At 38.7% G+C, this 16,252-nt stretch overlaps 1 protein-coding gene and 1 long non-coding RNA gene across 6 annotated transcripts in view; one reads left to right on the top strand and one right to left on the bottom strand.

Moving 5' to 3' along the window:
• Positions 1-16,252, bottom strand: part of LOC142046862 (uncharacterized) — a 137,930-nt gene that overhangs the window by 71,193 nt on the left and 50,485 nt on the right. The window lies entirely within an intron of this gene.
• Positions 1-16,252, top strand: part of RUFY3 (RUN and FYVE domain containing 3) — a 73,616-nt gene that overhangs the window by 39,289 nt on the left and 18,075 nt on the right. For 3 of the 5 annotated variants that reach the window (XM_032768102.2, XM_032768101.2, XM_032768100.2), the window contains 9 exons: positions 2,132-2,233; positions 4,081-4,204; positions 5,178-5,239; positions 6,906-6,971; positions 7,064-7,133; positions 10,070-10,162; positions 10,610-10,693; positions 11,375-11,542; positions 13,134-13,231. In XM_032768102.2, the coding sequence (XP_032623993.1) occupies positions 2,132-2,233; positions 4,081-4,204; positions 5,178-5,239; positions 6,906-6,971; positions 7,064-7,133; positions 10,070-10,162; positions 10,610-10,693; positions 11,375-11,542; positions 13,134-13,231 (867 nt within the window). Of the gene's footprint in view, positions 1-2,131; positions 2,234-4,080; positions 4,205-5,177; positions 5,240-6,905; positions 6,972-7,063; positions 7,134-10,069; positions 10,163-10,609; positions 10,694-11,374; positions 11,543-13,133; positions 13,232-14,820; positions 14,993-16,252 lie in introns of those variants that run through there. The other 2 variants (XM_032768104.2, XM_032768103.2) reach the window with 1 other exon arrangement.

Here is a 16,252-nt window from a genome sequence, read left to right as displayed (position 1 = left end):
TCCAACCTCTTTTTGAAAACCTTGAAACGAAACACATCCAGTTCTTTCAGCCTTTGCTTATATGGCTTCTATTCCATCCCTTTAATCATCTTCATCTTTGTCACTCGCCTCTGGATCTTTTCTATACATTGGTGACGAGAACTGGACATAGTACTCCAGCTGAGGCCTAACCAGTGCTGAGTAAAGCAGTACTGACCCCTCTGTGACTTGCATGCTATGTCTCTGTTAATGCAATCCAAAATTGCATTTACCACCCCCGTCCAGCATTGCATTGTTGACTCAATACTGTATGGTTTAACTGTAAGTAAGAGATAAGTGAAAGCAATTAATAGGTCTTTTTCTGCAGCTTCTATCCAAAACAAGCAAAGGAATTAGTGATGGTGAGGATATTTTCTCTTTGTAAAAAAGCAACGGGGCGTCCCGAACAACTGAACACTTAGTACTGGCAGTAAATAAATGATGATATCTGGAGGGACCAAAAACAGGCCTTATTGAATCTCTTTCACTCTAGCTCAAGAAAAGTAGCTTTAAAGTGGGAAGGATTGAAAAAAGAGGGAGAACATTAGATAAGAATTTTCTGTGATACCTTGGAACACTGGAGATACAGAGGTTGATTGACTTTTTTAAAATCCTTTTCTTTTAATTTAAATAAAAGGAAGACTTGGTAGTGACCAAAAAGGCAAACAAGATGTTAGATTACATTAGGGAGACAGAATAGTTCTGGAAATAAAGTATCTTTATATTATATAGCAAGCTGAGATAGTGTGTTGAGTTTTACTTCCCCTTTTGAAAAAGAATATAGCAGAAATAGAAAATAACTACAGAAGTGCAACAAAAATGAATAGAGGCATAGAAAAACTGCCCCATGAGAAGGGACTAAGTATTAAAACCGCTTAGTTCAGAGAGGAGATGAATAGGCAACATGACAGAGGTACATAAAATAACAAATAATACAAAGTGTCTCCTGTATTCATAACTGAAGCTCTAATCCTGAAAGTTGTTCCATGTGGATAGAACCTCATGCCCCCTGATTTCACTGGAGTTCTATACAGAGTCTGCCTGCATGGTACAGCTTGTAGGATCAGGGTGCATTATTTACCCTTTCCTTTTACAAAAGAACAAGGGGATAAACAATAAAATTAATAGGCAACAAAATTAAAACAGATTAACCAAAGAACTCCAACCTTTGTACACATGTAAACTGATGGCACAAAATGTTACAAAGGCCCAGAGCACTGTAACATTAAAAAAGAAAACAAACAAGGATAACAAAAATATCTTAGGTTACGCTAGCTGGAATAAGAAAATTAAGTCCTCCACATGTTTCATGATACAAGCCAGTTGACTAAGTGTTGGGAGGTGAAAAATAATTTCCCTCTAATCATGCTACTGTTTATATGGGGGATTTACACCTTCCTTTGAAGCATTGGCCACGGGCTGCTCTGCAGCATATCAGACTAGGTGAGCCATTGCTCTGATCCAGCATGTCAGTTTCTACATTTCCGAAAGGGTGTGCGTTCCACTTGCTGGCCAGAATAGGCGAAGGAGGAAAGTGTGAAATATTAACTATCCGAACCATAAAACATTCTTGTTTTTTATGCTTAGAACTTCACCTAGCATTGAGAGAACCATATTTAATCAGTACTTCAACTCCCCTGTTCAGCTCTTCAACAGGCTGAGGATTGGTTACCTGAGAGATATTTGGGCACCCACACTGTGTTAAAGTCCAGAATGAATGTGGCTGAATTGTTCTGTTAACTTGCCTAGTATAACAATTGCGTTTGACCCATTCCTATATCCGTGCCCCATTGCTTGATTTCCCCAAATGTTGCCGATAATCTTTGTCTAGATAAGTACTGCTAGCTCTCTGCAGAAACATCATCCAAGAGGAGTAAAAAGGGAAGATGGGAAATAGAAGAAAAAGACAAATGATTGCATGGATGAACACTGTATGTGGACACTTGCAGTTTCATACCCAAATTTCCACCTACAGTAATTGATGAAAGCTGCACCTTTGAGATAATGTGTAGATTGCAGAGATTTCAAGCAGAGTAAGACATTCAAGCTTTGTGTGAATATATGCCTTATAATATGTGAGTAATTTCTTTGTTTTGGTTCTGGGCTTTGGTAGGACACCTGCGGGTAGAGGAAGAGCCTGGCTTCGCCTGGCCTTAATGCAGAAGAAGCTTTCAGAATACATGAAAGCTTTGATTAACAGAAAGGATCTTCTCAGGTGAGCAGTTCTTTCTTTCTCGAATCTGAGAGTTTTGTTTCATTCTCTGTCCTCAAGTGATGTAGGTCCATTGCACTCAAAGGGCATTTTATAATGCTTTTTTATTACTCTGCAACACTGGAGTAACAGCTGTACTTGTACTTCTGGTTTGGGACAGCGGCACTGGTGAAATCTAGAGGTTGTTTTGAGGGATGGGGAACTGTTCAGCTTTCTGCTTGCAATGCAAAAGCCATTGTCTTCCACTGTTGTTATAACAGCATGCAAAAGATCCAGATATTTCATTTATTATAAAGAGGTGCTGTAACACAGGTAACTGGAGTAAGGGGTCTGTATAGTGTGGAGGTAGTGTTGTTCAGGGGATAGGGCACGGGGCTTTTGGCAATTCACTTCACTTCTCTGTACCTCTGTTTCCCCATCCATAAAGTGGAAATTGTCACAGGGTGCGCCACTCACTGCTCATGTGGCGCCACCTCCTGGTCCCTGTGGGGATTAGCTCTCGAGGTCAATGCCCCTTCTGTGGTTTGCATGCCATGGCTCCATCCATCTCTGGTCTGCAGCTCCTCTCTCTCTCTCTTCAGGAACCTCAGTGTTGTCCTCTTCTTGACTCAGCCCTCCATCTAAATCACTCAGCCTTCCTCCCCCCCACCATTCTGGGGTACAGTCCTGCAATTCTTTGTCACTCCCACAGTGACCCAGGCAGTCTTCCCATTCATTGCCTCTCTAGTGCAACTTCCCCTGCGGCAGGTAGGACAGCCCAGGCCCACCCTCTACTCCGGTTTCCAGCCAGGGAACCTTACAACACACAGCCAAAATCTGCTCAGTCTCCCATCTTGCTGCGTACTCCCTGAGATGCTTCCTACTCATGTGGCTCACCCTTCCTTCTCCCAGGGTCTGCCAGTTTCACACTCCCTCCTCTCAGGGAGCAATGTGGCAGCTTCCAAATACTTCTCCCTCTTCCCAGGGAGAGACTGCCCTTTCCCAGCAGCCCAGCCCTGTGTGTTGCCAGCTTCCTGGCTTTGTAGGTCCAGCCTCTTCCTTCCCAGCTGAGCCTATTTACAATCAATCCCTGCTCCCTGACTCTTCCTCCAGGTGCAGGCTGTGGAGTTATTAGGCCTATGTGGTCACCCCATCACAGCAATAATGATACTTTGTAAAGTGCTTTGAGATTTATGGATGAAAAATGCTTAGTAGTATTGCATAATTGCATGCCTATTTTTCTTTGTTATGAGGTTTTAGTATTTTTGGCTTTATGAATATTCATTTTTTATTTCCTTCAGTTATCTTGAGTGGGGGCGGAGAAGCTTGAAATTACCACTAGGGTCTATTGTCAGAGGGGAGGTTTATAACAGAAAAATTAGGATATGCAACTTTTTAAAAATTTTAATATTAGTTTAGCATTCATGACTCTCTGGCTTTTAATTTGAAAAATAAATGAGTGATATATTACATCAGTCAAAGCTGGAAACCCGAGACCTGTCTGCAGTAATTTACCATGTGCAAGACATACCTACAGAGCTATCAAGCTTCCCTTATGTTGGGCCTTTGTCTCACATTCATGGCGTAGCAAGTTGAGAGATCCTCCTTTCTAGATCTCTCTCAGGTCAGAGCCAGCAGTGTGTTGATAGAGCCATGTACAGTTGATGTATAGACTGTCCGTTAGCAGCCGACCGTCTAACCAGGTACACCGGGAGGGTGTTAACACTTTATTGTTGTCTTACAAGATCACAGGGCAGGAGTGTAGTGGTTAATAGAACCCATGCCAATTTATCTGTAAGTGCCTCTTCAAAAAACAAGTTGGAAGATTTTAGTCATGTAACACTTACTGTTTCTTTTGATGCATCTTGCAGTGAATTTTACGAGCCTAATGCTCTCATAATGGAAGAGGAAGGTCACATCATTGCTGGCCTCCTTGTAGGGTTGAATGTCATTGATGCAAACTTCTGCATGAAAGGAGAAGACTTGGATTCACAGGTATTGGATATTATTAATCATAATACCTAGCTGTAATAAGTGTTTCTGGGATGAATTGCACTCACCAAAATTATGCTGGTTTTTGATTGTATAGTTTTAGATTAGTTAACAATTAGTTAAACAAAGAGAATACTGTAAGTATTTGCTTCTGGGATTGTATTGGCTCCAAACGGTAACACTGGGTTTTGCAGGATAAAAAGTGTGTGTCTTATTTGCTTTTTTTTTTCCTACTGGTTCCTCCTACTTAATATTTGCCATTGGAGGTGAACCTTTTGTTCTTGGTTTCTGCATTTAGATGTAACATCTTTTGTACACAGAAGTGCTGACAGAACACTTTCCGTGGCTACCTACTGTGCAGCAGTGATCTGTCTCTACACTGGCAGAGTGCCACTGCCTCTGTTCCCTTTGTTCACTTTTTTTTTTTTAAATGACCAGCCTGAGAGACCATCCCTTCTGTTTCTCTTTGCTGCTGCTCCTCATTGTGATCTGCATACAGGCCACAAACAGCAGAGTGAAACTTACTACATGGCAAAGGAGGAGGAAGTGAAAACTAAGAAATGAAGCTGGAGAAGAGAACTGAAAAGAAGGAGGGAATGCTGCTCTGACCAGGGTCAGGAGTATTAGTTTTTCGAAAAGCGTATGTCAGGAAATCGTTTTATAGATGTTAACAAAAGAGAAGTAAGTTAATATGCATGTCTGATTCGGCTTACGTAGCTGGTGTGTATAGGAGTGTGTTGATCAGTATCTGCTGTCCTTCCCTCCTTCCAGTACTCCACTTACATTACAAAGCATAGCAACTTGACCTTCTACTTGAGCTCATCCTTATTTTGATCAGTTCTGGGTCGATTGTTGGTATAATGGATTTATTGCGCTTATAAACACACCAATGACACTGAAATTGTGTAGCTAAAAAGAGTAATATTTAGGAAGGGTTATACAGCCATATGTAAAATACTAAAATCTTCCTTTGTAGGTTGGAGTTATTGATTTTTCAATGTACTTGAAGGACACAAACAGCAGTAAGGGCAATGAAGGGTAAGTACAAAGGGAAACTTGTCCCTTTTTTTTTCTGGTGGGGGAGTGGTTAATTTGGTTTTTGAGTAGTATTACAAGTTGCCCCATAAACCTGTAGTTTTAATTAAAACACTGCAGTCATGCTGAATTCCATTTTTGTTCTAATTCTAGTTCTAGGATGGAATTCAGAAAGCTAATAAAGGAAAGAACAGGAAAGTATTCAGAATCTCAGGGTCTAGGAGTTGCTTTTATTGACTTAACCAGCAACCAAATCAAAGTGCATTTTACAAAGCAAAAAGGCACAGCAATCAAACTTGTGGTGGGCCATTTTCTAGAGCTCTTTCAGTTTAAGAGCTGCATGGTTCAGGATTTTCTTTTTCCAGACAATTACATGACCAGTAAAAGTGTCTTCAATCTCTAGCATCCTAGGGGGATGTATAAGAAATCTCCCACTGCGTAAATGAACCAGTATGTACTTATTAGATTAGTCTGAGTTCTTGTACCTGCATATATGCAAGTAGATGTGTAACACTTTATAGGAACAGGAGATGGAAAAATACAGGACTATATAATACATACAAATATGACTTTGCTGTACTTCTGAAATCCATTAACTCCTCTTCTTCATTGATCAAAAGTTCTATCATTTTCCATTCATTTGGTGTTACCTTGGTTCTCCAGAGTGAGGTAGTTTACGCTTTTTTGAAAATTAATTTGTTTTTATTTAAATTTTCATGCTGGAAATGCATGAAACAAAGTCTGGTTTCAGCTTTTGTTGAGTGGATCGTAGGGGGATGACTTTGTTTTGTTAAGCTTGAAGGCAGTACACAGAACAATACTGGTACTTTTGTTTGTTTGTATTTTCTCTTGCTAATCAAAATGTCTTCCTTGACTGAGCATTCAGTTGTGCAAATTATACAAACTTTGTCCTGCTAAAGATTGTACTGACAACTTGTCGGAAGTCAAGGGCTGTAACTAATTTATATAAAGGCACAAATTACAACTGTTCTCATCTTTCAATATACGTATGTGTCACATGGAGGAATTCACACTCAGTCCTGTAGACTCATCACAATCCAAATAGCCCTCTTCTCAAGTACAGATAGTTCTTAGATAGCAATGTTGTCTGCACTGACTTGTCTACTCTGAGAACTTTAAAGATGAATATCCTTGACTAGAATCTGAAGTTGAGAGATGGGAGCAAAGAGAAATGTTTTCTCTTTCTCCTCTCCCCTTCATCTGCTGAATGATCCCACACTATATTCTTCTTTTGGCCCCATATAAGCATTCTGAAGTGACAACATGCCTGTGTTACCTCTGCCTCAGACAGCCCCATTCATCATGGAACCACTGTAGGCTCCATGCTAGGAATCCCTCCCACTTCAGCTACAACCGAAACAGGTCAAGATGGAGGGGACATTCTTGGTAGGGAAGGTTGGATGAGGTAGAACTAGCTCTCCCAGTAGTCCTGGCCTTTTTTCCCAATGGTAACACACCTTCCTTTCTGTAAAGAACAATTGCTCCCTGGAGGCCTCAGGAAACACCACAGAACTGACCAGTATCTGAAGGATTAAAGATAAGCTGGCTGTGGCCTGTGCTTCAGCCATTCCTGTAGTCCCATGAGACAATTGTTGGCAGAGAACTGTATATCAGGAAACACTGATTATTCACTGTGTCTGTTTTTCAGAGATGGTCAGATAACTGCTATTCTGGACCAGAAAAATTATGTAGAAGAACTAAATAGACACTTAAGGTAATAAGTTCTTTTCTCTTATGGTATGATCTAAGAGACATACAATAGTTGTTTTTCAAGTAACCAGTAGCTTTTTCTCTCTAATTTGACAGTGCCACTGTAAACAATCTGCAGGCAAAGGTGGATGCTTTAGAAAAATCCAACACTAAACTTACTGAAGAGGTAGGTGTAACAGAAAAGGGGTGCATCTTCATTGCCCTGTGAAATCCTGAGTTACGGCAGAAGCAATACCTGATTCCTGATTTAAGTTATAGTGACTGATGTCTGTTAAAGGTGAACTGGAATGTTGACATGAAAACTGAGTTAAGCACAGGGTTGTGTTGTTTGTTGCCACTAACTAGGCATGAAGGACCCTCCACAAAAGAATGCTTTTTTAAAAATTAACTATTTAAAAAAATTTTCTTCTCTCTGAAATCTTATTGATACTTTCTGCTTATTGGAAGGCATCAGAATGTGTCCCAGAATGCATTGTATGAGACATCTTGGCTTGCCACCACACAACGTTTTGATTGAAAAACAAAACAGGATGATACAAAATTATCATGGTACACATTAAATGGGTTAAAAGCTGACTGACTGATAAGTCTCAAAATATAATTGTAAATAGAGAATCATCAAGCAGGTGTGTTTCTCGTGGGGTCTCACATGAATCAATTGTAGGCCTTTCGCTATTTATGCCCTCCCCCCCTTTTAAAATGACCTGGAAAATAAATCGTAAAATCATCACTGATAAGGTTTGCAGATGACCCAAAAATTGGGGGAGTAGTAGATAATGAAAAGGACAGGTCACTGATACAGAGTGATCTGAATCATTTGGTAAGCTGGGCACAAGCCAACAATATGTTTTAATGTGATCAAATACAAAAGTATATATCTAGGACCAAAGAATGTAGACCATGCTTACAGGACAGAGGACTCTATTTTTGGAAGCAGAGACTCTGAACAAAACGTGAGGGTCATAGTGGATAATCAGATGAACATGAGCTGCCAGTGTGACACTGTGGCCAAAAGGGCTAATATGATGCTTGCATGTGTAAACAGGGGAATCTCAAGTAGGAGTAGAGATGCTATTTTACTCCTCTGTATTTGCACTTGTTCAACTGCTGCTGGAATAAAACATCCAGTACTGGTTCTTCACAATTAAAGAAGAATGTTGTTCAATGAGTGAGAGTTCAAAGAAGGAGCCACAAGAATGATTAAAGGATTAGAAAACATGATTTAGGCTTGAGTTCCTCAATCTATCACCATATTTAGCTTAATGAAGAGAAGGTTAAGGAGTAACTTGATCACAGTCTGTCAGTACCTAGGTGAAGTACAAATTGTGGTTGATGGGCTCTTCTGTCTAACAGTCAAAGTCAAAACTAGACACATTCAGACTGGAAATAAGATGTACATTTTTAAAGGTGAGGGTAATTTAGTCACTGGATCAATTTATCAAAGATTGTGGTAGATTTTCCATCACTAGCAACTTTTAAATCAAGATTGGATCTTTTTCTGAAAGATTCTCTCTTGTTCAAACAGGAATTATTTGGGGGAAGTTCTATGGCCTGTGTTATACAGGAGGTCAGACTAGGTGCTCTCAGTGGTCCATTCTGGCCTTGGAACCTGTGAATCTATGGATATCTTCAGTGAACTGGGAATTTATGAAGAAATTTTCAGAGGATGTTTGTTTAAAAATGTATTTCTTTGGTAAATATTTGCTTCTGTATCAGCTCTTCTTTGGTGTTGTCATAGTGTACGTTGAAATGTATAGAGGACTTTTTCCTGTATCTGCTCAAAATTTGCTGAATATAAATAAAAATGTCACTCTGCAGAAAACCCCCATAGACTGGTCACTTAGGTCAGTCAATACACAAATCTAGGTATAACTTTTTTTTTCTTTTCCATTTTTCCTTTGTAGTTCACCTTAAAGCCAGAAATGCATTCTAATCTTCCCCATTCTACTGCAGGTCTCCTGTATGCCTTTGGACATCTTTGCCTCAGTTTCCCATGTAAAATGGGGAATAATGAGTTTGAACTCTTGTCTCTTTTGTCTGTTTAGATTAGATGCTCTTTGGGATGTAGACTCTCTTAGCACAAAGGGGGTCTGATATTAATTAGGATCTCTAGGTGCTATGATAATACAAGTGAAAATACCTCTGGAAAAGGACCGTAATGGCCTTACATTTTTCATGTTTTGCTCACTCCAGATAGCTTTATATATCTGGTTAGTGAACGGTTCCAAAGATACATATTGAGATGATCCTGTTACAAATGTAAAAAGTTTTGCAGTCTCTCCTCTGGCATCCAATTTCACTGGTGGATCTGACTGTATCTACTCATGGGGTAGGAAAAAAAGTTTTGTTATATTGTGCAATTAAAAATTGAGTACTTTAAAAGGCAGCCTGATTATGCTTCTGTTTTTAGTTATACTGTAATAAATGGCCTTTTGTTTAAAGCCTGAAAAATTCATATGCTGCGCTAATCAAACATATTCATGTCTCCTACCAAATTAATTGCAGTACTTATCAAAGTGTGTGTTTGTTTTCTGGTCACTCAGTGGAGTCTCCATACTGGTTAAAGTAATAACTGACACTGTAACAACTCTGCCCACCAAAACTATTTGCTGCACATAGCTAATTATTTGTGTTGCATGTCATATCAATTAATGCATTTTGCATGAATTGTACAAAAGAATTATGGTCTTGTCAGGATCCTTTTTTTATCCAGTTTTGTCATATCATGAAACCACTCAACCAACATCTTGCAATGTCATTGAACTTTTGTTGAGTGGAGGAGGTTACATAAGTTTTGATTTACAAAGTAATTCATTCTGTGGAAAAGTTTTTTTCCAAGTTACTTTGGTTTGCTTCGGTATTAAAATAAGTAATCGGTCATGGATGTCTTTCTCCCAGGAATTCCAACATGGGGTAGGACAAAGAACCACTGCCCCAAGTAGGCCAGTGAAGATCTTCCTTCTGTTAAGATTCTCATATCGCACCCATCACTGTCTTAGCTGAGTGCCTGAGCATGTTGGTATTCAAGTAGTGTAAATAGCTGTCCATCCAGCCAAGTGAAACATCAGCATCTAAGTTACAAGTCTCTGGTTTTGTTTACAGCTTGCAGTTGCGAACAACAGGATTATAACACTGCAAGAAGAGATGGAACGAGTTAAAGAAGAGAGTTCTTACGTCTTGGAAAGTAATCGTAAGGTCAGTTATGAATCTTTTTTTTTTTTATAGTGGGACTCACACTTACTTGTGCCATTGGCACTCTCATTACTCAAGCCCATCTTTTTTTCTACAATCAAGGGGAACTCCATAGAACTGTTTCAAATATTTTACTTGCCCAGATAAAAGATGTTGGTATCCACTACAGAATCTATTTCTACTTTTTGAAATTTTAAAGATATTTCATCAGATTTTATAAATTGTTCATACTTAAAATCCTATTATATACATCCTGCAGATGGCTAGACTGATTATACATGATTGCATTAAATAACACGTGTTGGTGGAGGGAAATAGTAATGTAACAAGGATGTTACTTCTGTATTAACTTAATGAAGACTATCGATGTTTGAAAACGACAGAAGCAAATCAACAAATACGAGGATTCTGATAGTTTGCCATCTGATTTGTTCTCTTTGTTAACTGTAGGTAACTAAGCAAGACAGAACTGCAGATGGACTTGCACTGAGTGAAGCACGGAAGCAGTTAAAGGAGGAGACTCAGCTACGGCTGGTAAGCTTGGTCTAAATTCAGAATTCGGTAAGGTATTATGTTTTGTATAGTTATTCGTTGTTTAACAATTACCTTTTGTAAAGGGTATGTGTTATGGTCCAAGATGCAAGTAAGGGTGATAGTATTCCAAAATACCTTGCTTAATAACCATTAATGAACTTGCCTTATAACTTCATTTTGTTTTAAAACAATCTACTAGAAGTAATTTTCCTGCTTCACAGCAGAATACTTACCAGATTTGGGTTAACATCACACAAAACATGCATTGAGCTTCTATTTTTGTATTTAAGAAATTTAAATGATGTCCTTGAGCCTACAGCATGGACACCTGTCAACTATTGTTATACAGCACGTGGGATAAGGGTGGGGGAGATGGTTGAAAGGGGTATTCTTGTGAAATAAGAGGTCTACAAACATTTCACTAATTAAAAATATAAATTTGGCCCAAATAGAGTTTTCTGATTGGTTGCCAGTGAAGTCATATACATAGCTATAATACTTGGCTGTTATGGCATCTGTTTTCCTTTATTTAGTTTCTAAATTCTATTTATAGTGGCAATAGGATGTTTATAGTGCAACATGTTAATAGTGTGTGTTGATGGGGTGGAGGGTAGGGTGGATTATCACACATTAGTTCAGTCATGTTCTAGTCAGGCTTGTTATAAAACGTGTGTGTTTCAGGATGTAGAAAAAGAACTAGAGGTGCAGATTGGAATGAGACAAGAGATGGAACTGGCCATGAAGATGCTGGAAAAGGACGTTTGTGAGAAGCAGGATGCACTAGTGGCACTCAGACAGCAACTAGATGATCTCAGGGCACTAAAGCATGAACTCTCCTTCAAGCTGCAGGTAGGGAAGGAAACCAGTGAAATGAAATGGTCCCTTTGTAGATATGGCATGTAGGAACCAACTAGACTACTTTTTTTCTTATCAGAAAGTCATTTGTGAGGGAAGAGGAGGATCACTTATATACCTTTTCTTTTCCTCCCTGCCCTATCCTTCCCCATCTCCTAATCTCACTATGGATTCCATTTGATTCCTTCTAAGTTCAGCCTGCATTGAGGCTAACCTTTCTAACTGAGGAAAGCTGAACGTGACTTGGTCCAGAAGCAGTAGAGTCTGTAGAAAGTCAGAGGCTGTTCTTGGATCCTTCATGTAGTCATGTGGTTTGCCAGCACTGCAAGGCTGGCTCATACCTTTATAAAATAAAAAATGCTCGCCAGATTCAGGGACTTATGAGGAAAAAGCATCCCATGATATCTAAACACTTATCTGTTGAATAGTAAGACAGTAATTTTCCCCTAATACGTGGCTGTTTTGAGAGTTGTTGGGTAAGGTTGTCCCAGCAGCATGCTTCCAATCATCTGATATTGTGTTTGGAGCAGCTTGCATAGCTAGTCAGTGTTGAGTAGTTCCACTTCTGTTCCCGTCTAAACATGCTGGAAACTAAGGAGATGGATCTTTTCCAATACTTATGGAAGATGATGTGTGGGCAAGCTCCCTTTCTGCTGCATTTCACTTTTATTAGTGCAAATAACTGTGTACAACCATGTATAATCTCTTTTGCTAGACTGGAGCACAAGTTTTAAGTAACTGTAGAAGCAAGGATGACGCAGCACCATTTTCAGAATCCGTAGCCTCTGATTTTACTTCCTAATTTCATTTGCCAGTTTAGACTTGGGCTATCCTCAGTCGCAGCCTACATGAGGTTTTCTTTTGTGTTCTGTACTGTAACACACAAGGTATCACTTGCTATGGTATATAATGATAAAATGAAATCATTTGTACGGGTCACCATGGACAGAGACAGGGTTTCAAAATCATAGTCCCTATTGTTTCTAGAGGACCGCCTGCAGCATAAGTGAAGTCAGTTCTAAAGAAAAGCTCTAACGGCCAAACCAAAAAATAAACATATAACTGTAAAACCCACATATTTATAAAAACAAAACCATGATAACATCCATCTCGTAAAATCTATTATTTTAATGTATATAGTTTCAATTGTCGCTGAAATCCACTGGAACAGACTACTCAGACAAAACCAGACAGCTAATGCCCAGAGAAATAAGTATTCAACTTAATTTCAAAACTATAAATAGATTTCACTGCCAGACAGTTGACAGTTCAGGCAACTGGCACTCTTGTGCCACAGAATTGATGGCATAGTATTGATACTATATCAGTTGATACTACATCAATCTATGCCATGTTGTTCAGATGTGATACTTTATATATAAAATAAAATTGTTTATTTACTTCCTCAGTTACCAAGACATGGGGAAATGCTTGTCCCCACTATTAATCTTTGCTTCTGATCTGTGCCCCTTGGATCACTCCTTCTTACCTGTTTTAGTATCACCAATTCCATTTCATTTTCCACTGTAGTTTATTTCATATTTACCACTGCTTACTGAAGACATTAGGTAACTTTTCTTTCCAGAGTTCAGACCTGGGAGTTAAACAGAGGAGTGAATTAAACAGCCGTTTGGAGGAGAAGACAAATCAGATGGCTGCTACTATTAAACAGCTTGAACAAAGGTAAAAATTAAATTGGTTTATTGCGAAATATAAATATTTCCCTGTGGTGCGTGGTATACTTTTGCAGGTGCTAAAAATGCATATTTTTATATAAACTTATTACACAGAGCTAAACAAATATCCCAGACATGCCAAGTTCTATTTCTAAGAGTCCTTTATAGATATTTTTTTGAAACATTAATATTATCTGAGTTGCATTCAGTGGCATAGGCCTGCTTTCATTGAAGTCTGTGGCAAAATTCCCATTGAATAGCATGGGAGTGGAACTGGGCATTACAGCAGTGGGTCAAATCCTATTGCTCTTACTCACCTGAACAGTCCCATGGAAGTAAGTGGAACTATTCAGATAAGTAGAGAGAGCAGGACTTGGCCCTATAGCAGTAATTCAGTGATAGACTGGTAGCTAGGCTCAGGAAAATCCTCCATAAATGAGAACATCCTGCTAAAATGTCAGTTATTGTAGATGCTTGTTTTATACACACAAACAGAGCATACATATATAAAAGCTAATTATTGGAATCCTTGTCAGCACTGTTGTATGTGAAGATGGAACACCGGGTAGTTAATTGCCTATTGTTAATTTAAATAGGTCTGTACCGCACCACTAACACTGTACAAATGGATGACTTACAGAAGCATACAGTCTATGTTAGACACAAAATGGTAGGGATGGCAACACAGTAGTGGGGGCATGAAGGACAAGGATTACAACAGTCAGCGCTAAAATAGGCTTATTGTTACATAAGACTCTAGTTCTGTTTTTAAAACTATCCTATATTAAAATTGGAACGTCCATCTCCATGAAAACTGAGACCTATGTTTGTTTCTGGGAGGTATGAAGTGCAAGAAAGCACAGTGAAACTAACTTGGGAGGTGGGACTGAAGAGGACTATTTATGGCACTTGGAGCTAGCAGAGGTGGCGGATAGGAACAATATCCATTAGTGCCGTGATCAGACATTCTCAAACACCTATCCTAGTGAGACAGTGCTGACAACCCACTACCAACTCTTGCGTAATTGGGATGGACTCTGAGGTCAGACGTAAAACCACTCACTCCCAGAGGAGGATCTCAGGGGGTTGCATTCCTTTTTCTTTAACATCTTTGGAGCTGGCCTCTTATAGTTGCTTTCACAGAGGGTTCAGCTGGTGTGACTTGACTTCAAATGGAACTGTACTTATTTAGTCCAAAGTATCTCCACCTATGCATCCATCCCCTTGTTATGATCCTAAATGATGCTAGCAGGCATGAGAGGTGCATTTCCTAGAGAGAAATGCTGTTTTACTTGGAAATAATAAAGACAGAAGTAAGGGGAATAGTTACGATGTTTTTATAATTATTACCTTATTCAGTAAAAGGATGATTATTGTAGTGTGTGTAACTTTCATCAAATTCTTCTGAGGTGGTGTGTTTCTGTAGTCTTTTGAATGGCTTTTTGAGAAATGTTTGCCCTTTCATAATTTATACAGACATATTATGTTGAATGTATGACAGTATCTGTTCAGTTAACTGATTTGAACTTTTCTCTTACTGATTTTATTTTTTTTCCCATTTCCCCTCACATCATCATTCTGACATTTTTCATATAGTGAAAAGGATTTGGTGAAACAGGCAAAAGCCTTAAATAGTGTAGCAAACAAACTGATCCATAAGCACCATTAGGCATTTTTGCAACTGGTCACCTCACAACTCGTGACATTGAAACTTTGTTATGAGGGAGAAAACCTTAAGAATAGTTAAAAGCAACTATTAAAATGTTAATTGTCATTTAAAGTTGATTTGGAATTTGCTGACTTTTTTTAAACCTTTGGGCTTTTTTTCAGAGATAGAAAATTTGGTAGAAGCTCCCTAATTTGCCATATAAACTTTGTTAAACTCCAGAGGAGTTGGCCAATAAATACACAAGGAAAGCTTGAGGAATGAGAGATTTGTGGCTCTGTACATACCTTTGATACGTACTGTATACAGCACAAGTCTTCAACCTGAATGGGTATTAGATGTGTGGTTCTATGCCAATATCCGATTGGCCAGTTCTGGGGAAGCCAAATTAGTTATCTCTGTTACCCAGTTATGAAGTAGACAAAGAAAATGTGTCCCTGGAAGTAGCTGAAAGTAGTTAGGTGTGTATTTCCAACCATTACCCTTTGACTTTTTATTCTTTGGGTTTAACCCCAAAACAAGGACAAATGGGCATTACATCTTAATATCTTGTCACCATGAAGATCCAGTCCTCATTAACCAAGACTATTTGCAATAATTTTGCCTTAGTAACTTGGGGTGGGGAGGTAAATCAACCATAGATTCCTTTAAACTTCATGGAGACAAAATTAGTAACTAGATGTCTTAGAGTAACGTTACGGTAGAACCTCCTTATCTTTTCATTGCCTTCTACCTCTGCCATAATTCCCTCTAGAAATGTACTGCAGTTCTTCCTACCTGAACGAAGCTGAGGAGAGACAGTTGTTTTGTTGGTCTTTCCTCTTCCTAGAAAAGGAATAGTTACACATTTTATAAAAATATTCTGCTCTTTATACTTTGGGGTTAAAAAAAAGAGAGAGAAAGAAAGGAGTGGATCAAGTAGTAGGTTTTTTGCTGGCCAGTCCTTGTCTCAGAGTAGCTAGCCTATAGCAAATAAAACAAAATAGCCGCCTTTCACTGTTACACTTGTTACATTTGCTTCTAAGTTTCTGTTGCTTGATACAAATAGGGAATTTGCGAGTTCTGGCAAAATAATGAAAGACCAACTAAAGCTTAGAAATGGTTCTGAATAGAAAAAATAATCATAAGCTTAACATCTCACTTCAAATTTTTTAAAATTGTAGATTAAAATATTGTAAGTTAGTGTCCTCTTCCCTATGGTCGCAAGAGGTCACCATGCTGGTCCCATACAGGCTTTAGTGTGTAAATAATTCTATAAATACTTTGCTTCAAGAAATCAAGGTTTTTTTTCCTGTGTTTAATAGTTTTTTGTCCTTGTGAATTGCTTGCAAAAATGCTGTCTTGTGTAAATTTCCCACTCTG

The sequence above is a fragment of the Chelonoidis abingdonii genome, chromosome 5 (assembly GCF_003597395.2).
Source record: "Chelonoidis abingdonii isolate Lonesome George chromosome 5, CheloAbing_2.0, whole genome shotgun sequence".
Taxonomy (NCBI): domain Eukaryota; kingdom Metazoa; phylum Chordata; order Testudines; family Testudinidae; genus Chelonoidis; species Chelonoidis abingdonii.
This window is presented reverse-complemented; position numbering and strand designations above follow the sequence as displayed.